Source organism: Myxocyprinus asiaticus, chromosome 2 (assembly GCF_019703515.2).
Source record: "Myxocyprinus asiaticus isolate MX2 ecotype Aquarium Trade chromosome 2, UBuf_Myxa_2, whole genome shotgun sequence".
Classification (NCBI taxonomy): Eukaryota; Metazoa; Chordata; class Actinopteri; order Cypriniformes; family Catostomidae; genus Myxocyprinus; species Myxocyprinus asiaticus.
Genome location: NC_059345.1, coordinates 29197438 through 29217413, shown reverse-complemented (window position 1 = coordinate 29217413; position 19976 = coordinate 29197438). Strand labels below are relative to the sequence as shown.

At 37.2% G+C, this 19976-nt stretch overlaps 1 protein-coding gene across 4 annotated transcripts in view; it reads right to left on the bottom strand.

Annotated features, from left to right (window-relative positions):
- Nucleotides 1–10469: 10469 nt before the first annotated feature.
- ccdc102a (coiled-coil domain containing 102A) overlaps nt 10470–19976 on the bottom strand; it is a 127474-nt gene continuing 117967 nt past the window's right edge. For all 4 annotated transcript variants that reach the window (XM_051651688.1, XM_051651678.1, XM_051651696.1 and 1 more), the window contains one exon: nt 10470–12894. In XM_051651688.1, the coding sequence (XP_051507648.1) occupies nt 12753–12894 (142 nt within the window). In that variant the 3' untranslated portion in view covers nt 10470–12752. The remainder of the gene's footprint in view (nt 12895–19976) is intronic.

Below are 19976 nucleotides of genomic sequence, written 5' to 3'. Positions count from 1 at the left end.
ACATCATTGGATTCTTTGGCTCAAGACGTACAAAACGTATATCTCCGCTCATTTGCATAATTCGAAAAACCTTCTTTTTCAAACTCCTCCTAAGCCGTATGTCCAATATGCACGAAAATTGGGGTGTGTGTACTATAAACCCTCCTGACAAAAAGTTATCAAAGGAATTTAGGATTTGTCGAAGCCTTGCGAAGATATAAGCCAAGAAATTGGTCAGGGATCGTCCATTTTTAATGTATTGACCAATATCTACCAAATGAAAAGGCCAAATGTTACGAAACGTGATACACATAGACAACAGGACATTCTGGGGATGCACGCAAAGTTGCGAACAATTTCGCCTATAGGGGGCACTACAACAACAAAAAAAAAAACCTCATAACTCCGCAACCGTATGATCAATGAAGTTGAAAATTGGTATGCACCTTGTAGGGGCCATATGCTAACATATTCTACAATATGACTCAGAAAAATAAAAAAACATGGCCACCAGCAGCCAATCAAATTTCAGCAAAATGTCTGTATAAATGGTGTGTAAATTATTGTATATTATCCAGTGTTAACTGCTATTGTGAAATACATCTAGGACTCAATAATTATCAAAGAAAAGTTGAACTTTAGTTATTTATTTAGTTACTTAGGGGTTCCCTTTATCATGTGAGTTTGACCAAGTGTATCCAAAAGCCTATAATTCCTAAAATAAATATTCAAATTTCTAAAACCTTTTTGGAGATTGGGTGCTTTGTGGCTTTATAACAGTTAAAAAGTAAAAAAGAAAAAAAAAAATGACCACCATAACAATTATCCTGTTTCAGGATCGTTGAACACAAGACATCAGAGTCATATTTAACACCAGTTTGCAAATTCAGCAACTTATAAAGTATATATATACAAATACAAATACATTTGAAAGTTCTTAAAAGGCTTGAACCCTGACAATTGCTGCTTGCAGATATATTTATTATTATTTATTACATTTTTCGTGTTTTTTTTATTTTTTGTTCCTTTTTTTAATATACGTATTTGAGGTAATTAGAAGACTAACACATGCATTCTGTGCACTATAGACCGGTCCCTGATAGCACACGTACATCATCCAGATGTCTATTTGATGTGTGTGTTTACATCTGGAAGACATATTTTTTTAGATTGTTTGCTTATATGCAATACGTCTATGAGACGTTTCCTCACGGATGTCAATAAGACATTCAGCAGATGTCTTTGAGATGTTTATGATTTAGAATATTTGTAAATCTGATCTTTTTAAGATGTTTATAAGATGTTAATTAGAATGTGATGCTTTCCATGTGAATTGCTCTTAAACAGACGTCTCCGAGATGTACATGTGCTATCTGGGGTGGTTCTCAGCTGGTTTTGCTTCAGGACCCACATTTTATATTGGACACTGAGTGGCGACCCAACACAAAACTATTTTTAATTTATTTACTGTACAAAAGTTACAAAAAGTATTTAAATAAAACACTGAACTTTATTAATTGGACTATTATTTGTTTTTATATATCTCTTGAATTTTTATGGGTTCATGCTCTTAGTAGCCAATAGTTCACTGCACAAAACATCATATATACATAATGTAGAATTAAAATTGAAATTAGAGCAATTAAATCAAAATTAGTTTTTTATTTTGCCAAAATGCATGCCATTATACGCAAGCTTAATGATACAATATAACAGTTCAGTTTAGCGATTTTACATTTACATAAACTCAATGCCACAGCAGTCACAATGTTGGCAACTCCTTAAAATAATAAAGATGCATTGCAGTTCATTTTACCATTACATTAAGCCATGCCAATGTGAGCAAGGCAAAGAGAATATTATACTGACTATAGACACAATTAAACCTCAGTTATATTAATACAAAATCCCAGGCAGTATTAGTCAGAGTTTGTTAAAACAGTCTTATTAATTAGCATTGCATCCCATTTTCTTGCCCATTTAATATGCAAATTAGATGTAAACACAGAGACTGATCATTTTTGTTACAGGCCCAAGCCAGTAAAAAAAAATAAAATAAAAAAAAAATACTCTTTAAATTTCATATATTTTCTATAATACATCATTTCATTTTCATATAACAGATAGTGAGGAAACAACAATCGAGAAGTGCAGTATAGATTCTTCCCTTAGCTTCTGGTAAATTGTGTAATTGTCTGTAAAACAAAAGATGTCTTGAAAATCAGATCCTAAATCTAAAATAGATTTTAAAAACTGCCAAAATAAATGTTAAAGTCACTCACAGAAACAACATTAGCATAGCTCCTTTATCACCACTGAGGTAAAAATCTAATTAGTTGACCTTAGATTTTATAAGGCCATCGGTTTGCATGTTATTTTTGGAGTAAACGTACTTATTTGGCTCAAGTAAACTGAATTTTTTTTTTTTTTAAGTAACGTAAACTAGTTACAAGTAAACGTAACTCGTATGTGATTAAAGTATCATTGTTTTTATTTAATTATTTGCATGAGTTATAGCACGTTTTTTACAGTATAAGGGTGATTATGACAGGAATCTCGGTTCACCACATGGCACATTGGATTCTCCCCAGTACTTCTTAGTGCACATAAATCTATACTTTCATAAAGTACAATTGAGTAAAGAAAAATGGTTTAAATTTAACAAGCTCCAACTTCACATGAGGTAACACTAATCACACTCATGGTGACTTCACACAAATCACAACCATCAACCAGCTATAACAAAATAACAACAATAGTCATAAGAATTCAAACTATTTACATTTTTAAATGCCATTTTTTTTTAAACATAAATTCTCTTGTTTTGATCAAATACAATACATAATTTATTCAAGCACAAGGGCTTGTGGGTATTCCACACAGCCACAGTTTTGTTCTTGATAATTTTGAGTTACTAATACTCGAAGCCAAAGTTTTAAAGAATGGATATATATTTGAGTTATGATTCCAAAATGTGACATTTCAAGTACTGTTTAATTAGGACCACTTAAATGTTTTTATAAATGACAACCTTAGGGTTTAGAGAGTAATGATAACATAATTAAAACTAGTAAGAGGAGTAAAAAATTAATCTTGAGTAAACTAATTATTTTTTTATATATATTTTTTAGATAACTGTTAGTATTTACAGTGTGAGGAATATCTACGCTCATCAGAAATTCAACTGTTTTCTAAGGGCTACAGTGAATTTTCTCAGACACAGTCTCACAACCAATTACCTTCCAGCATCACTCCACTTGTCACATTTACCCTGTTCTCAGGAGTGTGTGATTTTGATAGAAAGGATGGCAATGTGATTAAGCTAAGGCAAAGAATGAAAGGAGGTACATATTCATGCCATATGCTTTTTTGCATTTATTCTTTTTCATATTTAGATGTTCTATTATACATTCTTTTCATTTTTTCCCATACTTCTTTTGTGCATGCTATTCATTTATTTCCAATTCTTTCAGTTTTTCCATCTGTACCCTTTTCAATTACAATATCAAGGTCACGATGCATCTTCACGCACTAAGAGGTTAGATTCCATTACAGCTACAGAGAATTGTGATTGTATTCCATTAGAATCCATTACCTTGCACAGGTTACAGAAATCCTAATGAACCAATAAAGCTGTCACTAATGTGGGGAGCAGGAGAGGCAACACTCATCTTTTGAAAGCGTCTCTTCTATATTAAATGTGATTCTGTGCCAGGCTCCACATTGGCCATAATGACCAGGTGTCAAGCTACACGGCCTGTAATTATCACCATGGAGATCAGACAACTGGTTTCTTGGAGGGGGAAAATTAACAAACACACCTAATAGCAGTTTTTGCTTTACTGTCACTTTGAAATAATATTAGTGACATAGTTTTCTTGGTTAACTCATTAGCGGCCCTGGTGAGTGGATGAGTTCCACTGAAGGGAACTGTGTTCTGTGTGTCTTTGGGCTGTTTACAGTTCCCTATGGTCTCATTGGTATCTCCACATCATATGGTACTAAAAGCATGCATGATCATTAGTGTAATTGAGTGCTTTATTTCATCATACAGAGAGAAACTTACTGGACACAGCTTGAATTTGTGATGCAAATGCTAGCTATGCTTTTTGAAGAGCACCATGCGAGTGCTGAATTCCCAGACAGCTTAGTTACTAAAGCAATCATTTCAAGCATCCTCACTCAGGTTCGCTAGGCCCCAAACACCAAAAAGCCTCCACTATACAAGGACCCGAGGTCTTTTAAAGAGATTAAGGACTTAAAGGTACAAACAATGGCTTCAGGTCCTCTAAGCTATAACAGTGTTTCAACAAAAACTCCTGCTGTTGACAAAAATGGTATGTGTCATAGACCAAGAACCTGCATTTTTTCTCCTACCCAAAGGTAACTAATTTGTGGACATGCTACAAGAGAGACTTTTTGGCACATACATTTCTGCTAATGTGTCTCGACTTGAGCCCACCATTAAGAATTGGGCTGTTTATTTTTCATAAGTTCAATATATGACCAACAGTGTTGGGCAGATTTCTTCTGAAATGTGGAACTGATTACAAATTACACAACTAAAATGGTAATCAGTTATGAAATATTTCAGATAACACTTTTTAGGCACTTTGGGATTACTTAATTTATGTTTTGATGAAAACCACAATTTAAAACCACATTTGTTAAGTACCAATTTACACTACATTCTTTCATAAAACATTTGTTCATGTTTCATCATGAAAATAAACAATAATTTTATTTTTGTATGTCCCTGAGTACCTCAGCTTGGTGATTCTATGAAAGTCAGACTGATAGGCATTGTAAATGACATGTAATCATGTAATCCAAATCCCATAGATCTTCTTTTTGCGCAATTACCCGTCCCAGCAAATTTGTAGCCAGTGAGAGAACTACTGGCATTATCAAGTTCAAGTTTATTGTCATTCCAGCCATACAAGTATACAGTGGAACAAAATTTTGTTTCACCAGGTCTGTAGTGCAATTTTTTCGAAAAGTGACAATAAACAAACATTAATACACTGTGAAAAATACACTTAAACAATCACATAATAATAAGTACCAAAAAGTGGGGGTCGGGGGATGGGGAAACATGGTGCACAATATAATACAATAATAATAGTACAAAAGTGACATATCAAAAGTGACAGGTGATTATGGTAGCAGCAGTGCAATATGAGATTAGTGAGGTATTTAAGTGCTTTTAATAATTATTGTTATAGAATAATTTACTGATAGAGTATTGGTGTGTTAATGACAACTCGATGTTGTCAGTTATCTCAGTGCAACAGTCCAGTCTTTCCTCTTGTGATGGAAGTAGGTGTCAAGGCATTGATGAGCCTGACAGCTTGAGGAAAGAAACTGTTGTACAGTCTTTTTGTATTGGCCTGTATGCTCCGGAACCTCCTATGAGATGGTAGCAGGGCAAAGAGTTCGTAGGAGGGGTGGGTGGGGTCTTTTGTGATGCTGAGGGCCTTGTTCACACAGTATGTTTGATAGATGTCTGATATGGGAGGGAGAGATGTTCCAATAATTCTCTCTGCAGTAATTACAATTCGTTGCAGGGCTTTGTGATCTGAAGCATTGCAGCTGCTAAACCAGACAGTGATGATGCTCTCAGTGGTTCGTCTGTAGAACATGGTGAGGATGAAAGGGGGAGGTTCACCCTTCTCAGTCACCGCAGAAAGTAGAGAAGCTGCTGTGCTTTCTTGGCCAGTGAGGTGGTAATGAGGGACCAAGTGAGATCGTTTGTGCAGTGGGTGGTAGGTGGCACGGGACTTCCTGAAATCAATGATTATATCTTATGTTTTGTCAACATTCAGAGACTGGTTGTTGTTGTTACACCAGTCCACTAGAAGCTCCTCCTCCTCTCTGTATGATGACTCATCATTGTTGCTGATACTGTAAGTCCCACCACCGTGGTGTCGTCCGCAAACTTGATGTGGTTTGTACTGTTTTTGGCAGTACAGTCATGAGTCATCAGGGTGAAAAAGAGTGGGCTGAGCATGCAGCCTTGTGGTGCTCCGGTGCTCAGTGTGATGGTGTCGGAACAGTTGATGCCCATCCGGACAGCCTGAGGCCTCTCAGACAGGAAGTCCAGGATCCAGTTACAGAGCGAGGTGCTGATGTTTCTCTGTGAGGTTTTGAGGGATGATTGTGTTGAATGCTGAACTAAAGTCTATGAACAGCATTCTAACATGTGTCCTTCTCCTGATGGGACAACGCAAGATGAAGGGCAAGGGATATGGCGTCATCAGTAGCGTGCTGACACACACCAGTGACAGCATTATTATCATCACACCGATAAGGTTCTTTAGGGCTGGTGACATGTTGAAAGAATAAAGTCTGTTAACACTAGTTTTCTCCATGTACTTATTATTTAAAAATGCTCCAACAAAACAACAAATGTTGACAGAGTATGCCGACTCTCACAAGCCGTCAGACTTCCGCAAGCTTACAACAGGAAACTCTTGAAGAAAAAACATGATAAATGTCCTCACCACCAAAGTGCCGCTATGACTTCTGGGACATCAAATGGGTTCTTGCGCACAAGTTACAGTCCGATGCATCCTCGATTTTCGACCTGATCAAGAACACATCCAGGTATTTTTATATATTTTTGGTACTTTGCAGTGGATGATGACATCACGGTTGAATGGGTTGCAGGATCTCCACTTTGCGCCGTGCCTAACTTACCAATGATTAACTTAGCCGTGACTTTATTCACAATAATGTCATACCTTATTGCATTCATTCTTGAATGGCACCTCAAATTATGTGATTTGTTGAGGAGGGGTGTGCTACTAGATTTCAAAACAATCAGACCTCTGATTTTCACTTAGCAGACAACAAAACAGCTGAAAAAATAAATCACATGAACTGTATAGGGACAAGAACATCAGTCACTTGAAGCATTAAAATTACGTGACTGTGGCAACATTCACGTAAAATTATATTATGTGGTTTCTTACATGTATTTCAGTAGCTCCGCAGTGAAATGTTCACTGTGTGGGGCTAAAACGAGTTAATTTTTCTTCCAAACAGATGATTGTTTTTAAGATAAGGTTTTTAAGGTTAATGCTCCTTGAATACAACAAAACCAACACCCCTACCCTAAAGCTTAAATATAAACATAAACTTAACTGATAGTGTCATAAAATACAATGAGACATGAAAAACACAATTGCTAGAGCAACCATGTCATATTGTTTGACATGCTTCTATGACATTTTTTCACGTGTCACATGCTCTTCAGGACTCATACCCCAGTCCTTTGCATTGCTATATATGATCAGGCTTAAACAAGCTTGTATATGTGGTTAGTTAGCATGTAGTTAGCATTAAAATGCACTGCCTTACAAGTCATGCTCTAAATTAAAAGTGTTTATATGTCATATGATAGCATTGTGTGAGGAACAGGGTGAAACAAGCCATGTAAAAATAATTTGGCCAAAATGTAGGTATAGTAACATGATTCTATGAGACCAAGTTGGACACTTGGGGGTGGGCTCTTTTTCTTGCCACCACCCAGAAAACGCTAACAAAATGCTAACAACCACTGAGAACACCTTTGCAACTGCATAGCAACACCCTAGCATCACAGCGAGGAGTTTGGATTGGACAAGCACCACTCACATTTTCTTCAGAGAATGTAAACTAATTTATCATGTGTAGAGTGATCTTTTCCCATTAAAAATCTCAAACTGTGTGATTTAGCCTTTTCTTAAAGGTGGACTCAGTAATTTATTTCCTCATTAAAAACATTTAACTCCTAAAGAAATTAACTGTAATTTTAAAAGATATGTATAAAATCACGACTACTCGCATGAGAAGAAGACTCCAGTCATATCAGTAACCTTATAAAAGTGGTTTTATTTTACATGGAGAGGGTCCCCCATGGGGGGGCTGCCATGTTAAGATCACATGAGCAGCCGAATACTACTCGCTTAATCTCAGAAATCGCCCTGTTATTCACAACTTTCACTAATGAATTAAATTAATTGTGGCTGACCATAAATAGTGAATTTCTACAATGGCACCGATAACTTTAAAGCACTGTGTTTGAATGATACTGCATCCACGCCTCCAGGTGTCAGTGTAAGTCCAAGATGACAAAGAAAAAAATTCTTGAGTGCACCATTAATTCTGGTAGTGACATATACAGTAAACAGCACAATCAGATACTCCATGACATGCAAGAGGGTAGCAATGTGACGCTCCTGTTCTACCCGCTCCGTACGGGACTCAAACCGGCGTCTCCAGCATGGGAGGCGGGTGCACTAACAAGGAGGCAAAAGGCTACAGCCTCTAACGTCAGTTGCTAGTGCACCTCTTGAGGTCAGGAGAGTGAGGATTATACACATTGCACAGCTATCTATCAGCTGGCCACCGTTACAGCAACACAAGAAAAGCTATCACTACGTGCTGTTTCTCATAACATTTAACACAGCCCTCCACAGCCTGCTGACAGTCAATATTAAGTGTGAATGGTGCAAAGAAGTACTATTAGTTTCTACACTCTTATTTGGGAAACCTTGTTTCACTATATAGATATCGTCATAACTTGATGCATGCATGCTTTTGAGCTGTCACACTTGAGGTCTTCAAGATGCCAATGTTTAATTCGGCTTCCAGAAAAGTGCTTCAATTCTTCAAGTTTGAGATGTGGATAATTGGAGATCGTTAAAGAGGCTAGGAAGGAGCATGGATGTTATTTTAGTCTTAGCCTGCTTCAGATTATGACTTTCTACATTAACTATAAGTGCAGGTAGAACTGACGACACACTATATTAGGCAGCAAAAAAGTTAACATCTCGTCTCGTCTCCTTCAGTGGCAGAGAAAGACTCTGTCAGCATCAGTCATACATGGCTGGAGAGGAGAGGGAGATGATCATTAGTGAAAATGTTAGAAGTAAAAACAAGGTAATAAGAGTAAAAATAGGGAATAAAAACTATATTAAGAGGTTTGTGATGGTCATTGAATGCTAATACTGTTTTGCCTAGGCACTAACATCATTGTAATGGACCAGGAAGTTGCCACAAAGCCTCAGTAACAGACAAAATATCCAATGAAGCAGAACACAACCTGATGCAGTTGGAGTTTAAACATATATTTCCCTCTCACACACACACACACACACACGCGTTGGTGCGGCTATGAGGACTCTCCATAGACTTAATGATTTTTATACTGTACAAACTATAGATTCTATCCCCTAACCCTCACTGAAAACGTTCTGCATATTTACATTTTCAAAAAAAACATCATTTAGTATGTTTTTTTTTCTTCTTTTTTTTAAGCAATTTGAATTATGGGGACACTAGAAAAGTCCTCATTAACCACATTTATAGCATAATACCCTTGTAATTACCAGTTTGTAACCTAAAGAAAAGTCCTCATAAATCACCCAAACATGTATACACACACACACACACACACACACACACACGTTGGTGCGGCTATCCTTATGAGGACTCTCCATAGACATAATGATTATTATACTGTACGAACTATAGATTCTATGCCCTAACCCTACCCCTAAACCTAACCCTCACAAAAAACTTTCTGCATTTTTACATTTTCAAAAAACATCAAGCATGTTTTATAATGGGGACACTAGAAATGTCCTCATAAACCACATTTATAGCATAATACCCTTGTAATTACCAGTTTGTAACCTAATTTTTTTTTCACGTAAACCACCCAAACCCACCCACCCGCATGCACGCACGCACACACGCACACAAATAATAGGTGTTTAGGGACTTCCTAGCTTAGCAAATAACAGCTTTTATGATTGGATAGTTCAGTTTCTGGCAGATGCTATGGTTCAGTGTACCAGCACACTGACCTAGCAACAGCATCTGCAATGCTTAAATTTATTTTGCAAAGGGCAAATACTAGTAGAATATAGTTTGAGATTGTTCAGCTATATGATCAAGCTGTTTTAAACAGTTAAATGTTTGAGTGTAGCACTGCTACACTGAAGGATCCAATTCTTCTCTTTAACTACCTGCTAAACTTGCCCATTATAATCTGTATGAGCTCAGTGAACCAAAGACAAGTCTAAGAAATTAAAAAGACTGAAAGAGAAATGCAAGAAATACAAGCCATCCTGAAGTCATCTTTGGTTGCTGAACCATGTCTGAAGTACTCTAAACACGAGTATAACATGCAGCATTATACTTAATTATCATGGAGCATGGAAACACTAAACATTCAGTATGCTTTAAGCAATACAGTTATACTTTTAAGAAAAAAGTTTTAGGAGATGTTACTATTAAAGGTAATGTAATTTTTTAAATGTTAAAATACTTTCTATTCTAGCTTAATACGCAGACGGCTACAAGTAAACCATTCGTAAGCTGATTTCCCCGATAAGTTTGTTTGAGTCACCCGTCCAGCCCAACATTAACTTAGCCAATGCTGTGAGCTTTGGGAGGGACTATCTGCTTGACCAATGGCAGAAAGACGGTGCATTCAGAAATCTGTTTGAAAACAATGTTTATTTTTTTTAACATTTATTTTGTAATTCTGATTGGTGACACGAGTATCGCAGAAACTACACACTTAAGCTTTAAAGTGATAGTTCACCCAAAAATAAAAATGATCTTGTCATTTCCTCACCCTCATTCCATCCTAGATGTGTATGACTTTGTCTTCTGCAGAACACAAAAAAGTTGTTTAGAAGAATATCTCGACTCTGTAGGTCCATACAATGCAAGTGAATGGTGGCCAGAACTTTGAAGCTCCAAAAATCACAAAGGCAGCTTAAAAGTAATCCATATGACTCCAGTGGTTAAGTATATGGCTGTTTCTCAATTTGCATTCTTTTGTGTTCTTACGTTCTCGTGGACTTGTTCTACGTCATAATACACTGCCAATGCTTGATTCCAATCCTCAAGAACGCAAGTACAGAGAACACAGGAAACTACAAAGATGTGTTCTTAAAATCGAGGATGCATCAGATGGTGACTTGTGGGCAAGAACTCGGTACTATGGTGGCAGATGAAGGACAATTATCATTTAGTTTTCCTCAAGAGTTTCTGATGTAAGATTGTGAAAGTCTGATGGCTCGTGAGAGTCGTTATACTCAGTCAACATTTGTTGTTTTTTGGGGCATCATTTTAATACAGTAACACAGGTCCGTTCTCTGCGTTCTTAAAATTTGAGAAAAACCCTATGTCTTCAGAAGCAATATGATAGGTGTGGGTGAAAAACAGATCAATATTTAAGTCCTTTTTACCATCAATCTACACTTTCACATTCTGTGGAAGTGGAGATTGATAGTAAAAAAGGATTTAAATATTGATCTGTTTCTCATCCAGAGAGATTACATCTTTCTAGAAGACATAGATTAAACCACTCGAGTTTTATGGATTACTTTTATGGTGCCTTTGCAATGGACCTACAGAGCTGAGATATTCTTCTAAAAATCTTAATTTGTGTTCTGCAGAAGAAAGTAAGTAATACAAATCTGGGATGGCATGAAGGTGAGTAAATGATGAGAGAATTTTCATTTTTGTGTGAACTATCCCTTTAAGATGTCAAGAGAGGCACAGCGTCCCTTGCATGGTGCAATGATCTGTGAGATTTTAGGTAAGTGTAGCCTTAAACTCTGCATTAACACACAGTCACACAGCCAATATATACAGTACATATACACATAACATTTATTACAGTAAAATACAAACACAAATACAAAAAATACCCTATTGCCTATATAAAATAACACCATTCCTCCACTGCAAAGACACAAACATTTTTTTTTTGTGGACACTAAGAAAAGATCTGGGACAAATAAGCAGGACTACTGCTAAACAACAGCACTTGCTTGCTCTTCAGTAACAACACAGCACAAATGAAATGTTCCCCTGACATGGGAAACATAATCAAGTTTTGAATGGGTTGTTTTGAATATTGGTGTGAGAGTTAGTGTTAACGGATGGGGCTGTGTGGGAGAGCTGACAAAAGATTAAATGAGAAATCAAATGAATGGGAAGAGGAAATATGGAAAAGTGAAAATAAACAGTTGAAAAGACAAAATTATATTCAAGGAGATGGAAAATAAAAAGCGGAAAGGGATTCATACATGTAGGAGAGATACAGAAGTATGGATGCTTAAATATGCATCAGTACTTACAGAGGTCAACTGAGGTCAGACATCAGATGGGAATGTAATGAGATGTGAACAGATGTTTCAATGGGCTTGTTTTAGGCTTGAACTCTGTATGCCAAAGCATGCTTGTGCTTATTGCTTTTACACTAGGTTTCTAGGAGTCACTTGAATTCAAATGGGACTTTTAGTGCTTAAATCCCAGGGTCATGACATCCCCAAACTTATAGTCATTAATAAATAGCATAAAACGCAATTTGGTATGAGAAATCATTAAATTTTGTAATGACGAGAGCAAATTCACAATGAATGGTCTATGAACCTGTACTGTGTATATCCATGTATACCTATATATCTATAATCCATGTGCCATCTTGGACTATAACAGACACAACATTTGTGCGGACACAAGAAAACGTAAAAAAAAAAAAAAAAAAAAAAAAAAAGAAAATCACTTTTTAGGCTCTGGCACATACATTTATGTGTTTATCTGTTTGCTGAGGAGCATGGAGATAGACAGTTTTGGTAGTCAGTTTTTTTTCAAAGTCTTTATCCTCTTCTGGTTCCAGCTGAGAGATGAAATGAAGTGGAAGTTGAAATGCTAGGATGCGATCCGCTAGTCTTTCATACATTCCCAGGTGTGAAATGAATAGTTTAGGGGATCTGAAGCTGCAGTTCTTCTTCCTCATCATCATCAAGGTCACTAGGGGCTCCATCTGCATCTTCAGGCCCAAAACGTGCCGAAGTTGATGTCCTCATTTTACCAAAAAGGCCAGGATTCTGCTGACGCCTTAGTCTTTCCAACAGAGAAACAAACAGAGAAAAATGAGAGAGAATGTGAAATCAAGCGTGGCTTAATAATTACAGTAGCCTCAAAAAGTATTTGGATGCTTAAGATACACTTAGGATGGGGGGCCTAGTTAGCTCAGCGAGTATTGATGCTGAATACCACCCCTGGAGTCACGAGTTCGAATCCAGGGCATGCTGAGTAACTCCAGCCATTTCTCCTAAGCCACCAAATTGGTCCAGATGCTAGGGAGGGTACAGTCACATGGGGTAACCTCCTTGTGGTCACGATTAGTGGTTCTCGCTCTCAATGGGGCAAAGTTGGTGTGGTAAGTTGTGCATGGATCGCGGAGAATAGCATGAGGCTCCACATGCGGAGTCTCCGCGGTGTCATGCACAACAAACCACGTGATAAGATGCGCGGATTGGCGGTCTCAGAAGTGGAGGCAACTGAGACTTATCCTCCACCACCCGGATTGAGTTGAGTAACTGCGCTACCACGAGGACCTACTAAGTAGTGGGAATTGGGCATATCAAATAGGGAGAGAAGGGGATTAAAAAAAAAAAAAAAAAAGGAAGAAAAAGAGACACACTTAGGATGTATGAATATCACTGCATTTTACAAATTATCAAACCAAGTGGAAATCATTTTAAATAAAGATGGCACATGCAGGCCTTTCAAGATCAACAGAAGTTTGGGTTTTAAGTTATAAAGCAATAGATACACTGTTCAAAATTAAGACAAAAAGTACTGACACATTCTGGTTGTGAAAATGAGTTGAACATGTCCATAGCTTGTGATAAACTACACATGTGGTTACTCTGCTAGGACACCTGTGTGAATGTCATTCATTCACTAAAAATCACCTTCAGAAAAGCTGGATAAAAGAAACTGCAAAAATGGTTCACAAATGTGAAGTCAACATTCCTGTAGCTCAACTGGTAGAGGATGGCACTAGCAACACCAAGATCATGGGTTCGATTCCTAGGGAACACACAAACTGATAAAATGCATACCTTAAATGCACTGTCGCTTTGGATAAAAGCATCTGCCAAATGCATAAAAGTAAATGTAAAAATGTAAATGTAAGTCAGTTCTGAGAAATTCCAAAAACAGAAGTGCTTAGAATCAAACTGACTGCACCACTGGCACTGAACCACTTGCAAAATGAAAAGTATATGCTGACAGGTAAAGAAATTATGGAAGTTAATCTCACTAAGGTCAATACTGCACACATAAGATAAACACTTTGGCAAAGAGTTCTAAATCTAATATTTAAACAGATTTGTTCTCTCTATCTGCAAGTGCAAAAATTGCTCAGTATGACTGATTAGTGGGAAAGTCAATAGAACAAATCTATGTTTTTACACTGATTATTATCACATGAGAGTATCTATAATAATTAATAATTAATTTAATTAATTTTCTTTTATTTATCACACATTATACATTTGCACATATACAGTGAAATTCTTCTTTTTCACATATCCCAGCTAGGCTGGGGTCAGAGTGCAGGGTCAGCCATGATACGGCGCCCCTGGAGCAGGTAGGGTCAAGGGCCTTGCTCAAGGACCCAACAGTGGCATCTTGGCGGTGCTGGGGCTTGAACCCCCGACCTTCTGATCAGTAACCCAGAGCCTTAACCGCTGAGCCACCACTGCCCCATCTGACAGTCACATAATGGAAAACACAATCAATTTGTAATCATCTCACACAAATTTCTACAATTGTTCCTCTCCATTGCTGTCACTATTAGACCCTGTATTTGTAAATGTAATTTTAAGCAATTAATTGCCTTGTGACATGACAATGTCTTTAAACATTTCCTGGCCATAGAAGTCACTACTTTATTTTAAGAATGTGAAATTTCAGAATAATAGTAAAGAGAATGATTTATTTCAGCTTTTATTTCTTTCATCACATTCCCAGTGGGTCAGAAGTTTATGTGCACTTTGTTAGTATTTGGTATCATTGCCTTTAAATTGTTTAACTTGGGTCAAATGTTTTGTGTAGCCTTCCACATGCTTCTCACAATAAGTTGCTGAAATTTTGTCCCATTCCTCCAGACAGAACTGGTGCAACTGAGTCAGGTTTGTAGGCCTCCTTGCTCACACATGCTTTTTCAGTTCTGCCCACAAATTTTCTATTGGATTGAGGTCAGGGCTTTGTGATAGCCACTCCAATACCTTGACTTTGTTGTCCTTAAGCTATTTTGCCACAACTCTGGAGGTATGCTTGGGGTCACTGTCCATTTGGAAGACCCATTTGTGACCGAGCTTTAACTTCCTGGCTGATGTCTTTAGATGTTGCTTCAATATATCCACATAATTTTCCCTCCTCATGATGCCATCTATTTTGTGAAGTGCACATGTCCCTCCTGCAGTAAAGCACCCCCACAAAATGATACTGCCACCCCCATGCTTCATGGTTGGGATGGTGTTCTTCAGCTTGCAAGCGTCCAAACATAACGATGGTCATTATGGCCAAACAGTTACATTTTTGTTTCATTAGACCAGTGGACATTCCTCCAACAAGTAAGATCTTTGTCCCCATGTGCACTTGCAAACTGTAGTCTGGCTTTTTATGCCGGTTTTGGAGCAGTGGCTTCTTCCTTGCTGAGCAGCCTTTCAGGTTATGTCGATACAGGACTCATTTTACTGTGGATATAGATATTTGTCGACCTGTTTCCTCCAGCATCTTCACAAGGTCCTTTGCTGTTGTTCTGGGATTGATTTGCACTTTTTGCGCCAAACTACATTCAGAGTGCATCTCCTTCCTGAGCGGTCTGAAAGCTGTGTGGTCCAATGGTGTATATACTTGCATATTATTGTTTGTACAGATGAACGTGGTACCTTCAGGCCTTTGGAAATTGCTCTCAAGGATGAACCAGACTTGTGGAGCTCCACAATTTTTTTCTGAGGTCTTTTGCTGATTTCTTTTGATTTTCCCATGATGTCGAGCAAAGAGGCACTGAGTATGAAGGTAGGCCTTAAAATACATCCACAAGTACACCTCCAGTTCAGTACACCTCCTATCAGAAGCTAATTGGCTAATTGTCTAAAGGCTTGACATCATTTTCTGGAATTTAACAAGCTGTTTAAAGGCACAGTTAGCTTAGTGTATGTAAACTTCTGACACACTGGAATTGTGATATAGTCAATTAAAAGTGAAACAATTTGTCAGTAAACAATTGTTGGAAAAATTATTCATGTCATGCACAAAGTAGATGTCCTAAACAACTTGCCAAAACTATAGTTTGCTAATATTAAACCTGTGGAGTGGTAAAAAAATGAGTTTTAATGACCTTTAGTGTCCAAAAGTTTGAACGTTTAAGGGAAAGTGTATATTTAGGTGCTTTCATTTTTTTTTCTCTCCGAAAAAGTACAAGGGTCAATGATGCAACACTTATTTTTGTCCTACCATTAAGTTATTCAAATACATAAAAAATGCAATTCACACAAAACAATAACTTGAATTCACCTCTACTAAGATGAACATGTAATTCTGATATTTTGTCTGGGGCTTAAATTCAGCAATAGAAGTTGTGAAAGTCAATAAAACATTGTGTAACCCTCCAGACACAGGTAAAAATAAATAAATAAATAAATAAATAAATAAAGAGCCTAATTTAAAACTGAATTCTTGGAAAAAGAATAAGCAAGTAGCTTGGAATAATATTCTACAATAATTTATTATTATTTTTTAAAATGCACAAAATGTGCAGTGAAACAATTCTGTTGCAAAATTATGGATATAAACAGTAAAATTAGACTACTACTGAAGCTGTGTATTATCTGTCCAGTTTTGATATAGAATTCCAATGATGGGTGACTGTGTGCACCATCCTTCCAGAGGAGAACACCATAAAAGTTTGCTATTGGACATCCCGGGTATGGAATTGACTTCTGCACTACCAAACCAATGGAAAACCAGTTTGACCAATGGGAAAGCAGCTATGTAATTGTTTCAGCCAAACGCTACTGGCACTGTGACATGTACAATAAAGAACATGTCAGTCAGACGCGGCTGAATGAGCAACCATGAAATCACAACATGTCACATACATGATAATCCTATTCTACTCCAAAGACATTTTCATTATGAAACAAAGGATATATTTATTAATATCCCCCCCCACCCCCACCCCCATACACAAGTACAAAATTATGCAGAAAAATTAATTCACTCCCTCTTCTTTTAATACACTCTGATGTTGAAAGCTGATAAGTTGCCTGTCACTCAGTGGAGGTGTGCATTAAGTTCTTGTCTTTAAATGTCTGGAAACTGATAAAAACCTCATGTTCTTTTAAGATTGACTTGTTCTTTTGAGACTGAAGAGCCCAATGCTGTGTGTAATAACATGGCTGTCAATGAATTAAAACATTTTATTTAATTTTTTAATCTAATTAAATACATGCAGCTTATAAATCAAACCAATTGCAATTACTGTAATCGCAAATATCAATATTTGCAGAGAAAGGCCCCCAAATAAAAATATTTAATATATGATTAAATGATTATAAACAAATATATTTAAATAATTATAAATATTATAATACATATAATAATTCAGATAATTAAAATACATAATTGTGGCAGACAAGTAAAATTTTCCTTTAAATTTATTTTAATAAATTCCTCTGATCTAATCAAAATCATGTATGCATATATAATTGAAGCTGTGACCCTTTGTATCAAAGTTGGAATGCTCTTTCAGAAAGGTGATTGTTATCCAGGGTAGTAATGTTTCTGTTTGGAGTCAATTTGGCACCAGCAAAAACACCGTAGAAAAATATCATAAAACAAATCAAAATGGACAACTGGCAACAGTCGAGTGTACTTTCTAGTTTTAGCATTTTTTATTTTTTTTATTTATATGGTTCATGTTTAGGGTCAATTTTTCATGGAGGACATTTGAATCATATCAAGTTACAAAACTTTTTTTTTAATAATCAGTTATCATGAAGTATCAATCTGATACGTCATTATGCAGTATTTTAAAGTTTTTTTAGCTATTAAAAGGGCCTTGGGGTCTGAAGTATGGAAAAAAAGAGTGCAATGTAGGTGCATGTGTCCCACGACTGAGTGTGTGCATGTAATTGTGTGCCTGATCATTTGTGCCAGTCAATGTGATGATGGATCCAGACCTGGCACACTACTCAATCAACTGCAGGGCTTTGGAGCACTGCCTGCACTCATGTATTGACTTACACACCAGGTTTACGATTATAGACTGAAGCACACACAGTTAATCTACTCTCTGTATAGGCTAAGGGAAAGTGAGAGACGAGAGAGAATACATGGCAAAAATTTGTAAATAAAATAATGATTTTTTTCTAAAGCCTTGATTAAGAAACAGATTTTTGTCATGTAAAATATAGAGAGATTAAAGATAAAGACAAAAAAGGAGAGAGAAATAGTTTAGGGAGGAAAATGTGTGAGGAGCGAGAGACAGTAGCAGTGAGGACAGTAATGAAGGTGAGAGGGAGGAGGGGAAAGAGAAAGAGCGAGAAAGGGGGAAGGTGGGAAGGCAGGGAGTCAGACAACAAGCAACAAACTGCTAAGGGTAAAACAAGAGATGAGAGACTGAGTTCACAGCTTTGCACTGAAGAAAGCAGCAAATAGGCACAGTGGGGGTGCCAAATGGTGCTGCCGGTGGGCTGAGCTGAGATGCGGTCTCGTGCTGTGAGACTAACAGACAGACAGAGCTGCTGCAAACAGGAAGCCAGGCGAGTATCCCTGCAAGAAAAGCAGACCTCAATCATAAGATCTGATTCTCTTCTGTTTGTCCATTGTGTACAGTGTAGATGTTTCTGTTTGTGTTTTTTACTGCAGGGTATGAAGCGGGCAGAATCACACTCAGCTTAGAAAATATGCTAATTTAAATGTCCTGGCAATAAATGAAGCTCCATCAGTTCCTTAAAGGGATAGTTCACCCTAAAATAAAGATTCTGTAATAATTTACTCACCCTCATGTTTTTCTAATCCCGTATATACCCAAATTATTTTCTTATATGGAACACAAAATGAGATATATGGCATAATGTTAGTCTCAGTCACCATTCACTTTCATTGCATATTTTTGCCATACAATGAAAGTGAAAGCATCCCTAACATCACCCTTTGTGTCCAAGGAAGGAAGAAAGTCATACAGGTTTGGAAAGACGAATCAGAGCGAGTACATGATGACCAAAATTGTAATTTTGGTTAAAATAACTACTGTCATTTTCAGTCTTCTCCAGTCACCTTGACAACCCTTACTCCAAATCAGCCTCTACTAGACCATCCTCTGTCTCCATGACAACATGGACAAGCACTCAGCTCCATCTGTTGCCCTATCCACCACTACACTGCTCCTCCCTTCCTCTATCGCTGCGATAACACTGAACCCTGGCCCACCTCTCAGAGGGATGGTCTGTTTGTACTCACATCTTTTATTCAATTTATTCTCTTTCATGGTGATGTTCGATCTATGCTGATGTATAGATATAATTCAAGCTGTCAAACCACAGCAAGACATACTTGTAACTGAAAATACATTGTGTAGGCTTCAGTATATGAAAGATACATATACACAATATATCATCCAGTGATGGCTAGAGTAAATAATAAGCTTGGGATCTATGCCTTTTTCACGCATCGATAATCAGAATATTTTCCCGATGATTATCGATATAGGGCTGCTCGTTATGCAATATTCTTAATCTTTTCAGACATATTTCTCAACACAACTTTAGTAAAGTGTGAGCAGCAGGGTAAATTAAAGGGGGAGAGCTAGAGTAAATAATCTTTGTTCCTATGATAATGATTTGGGTCGAATTTAATAAAAAAAAATTATGCGAGTTATGCTCCGTGGGGCTGCAGAATTTTGAGCAGCCTCTGGAGACGGTGTGCGGCAGCATTGTGTGCGCACCTTCGTAGAAAATAATTGTTTCGAATTTTAGAATGCGCCATGTCCTCCGCAAGACGTGTCCAGTGTGCAATCCCCTTTAATTTACCCTGCCACTCACACTTTACCAAATTTGTGTTAAGAAATCTGTCAAAAGAGACAGACTTTTTTGCAATGAGCAGCCCTATTTATACCTGAAAAA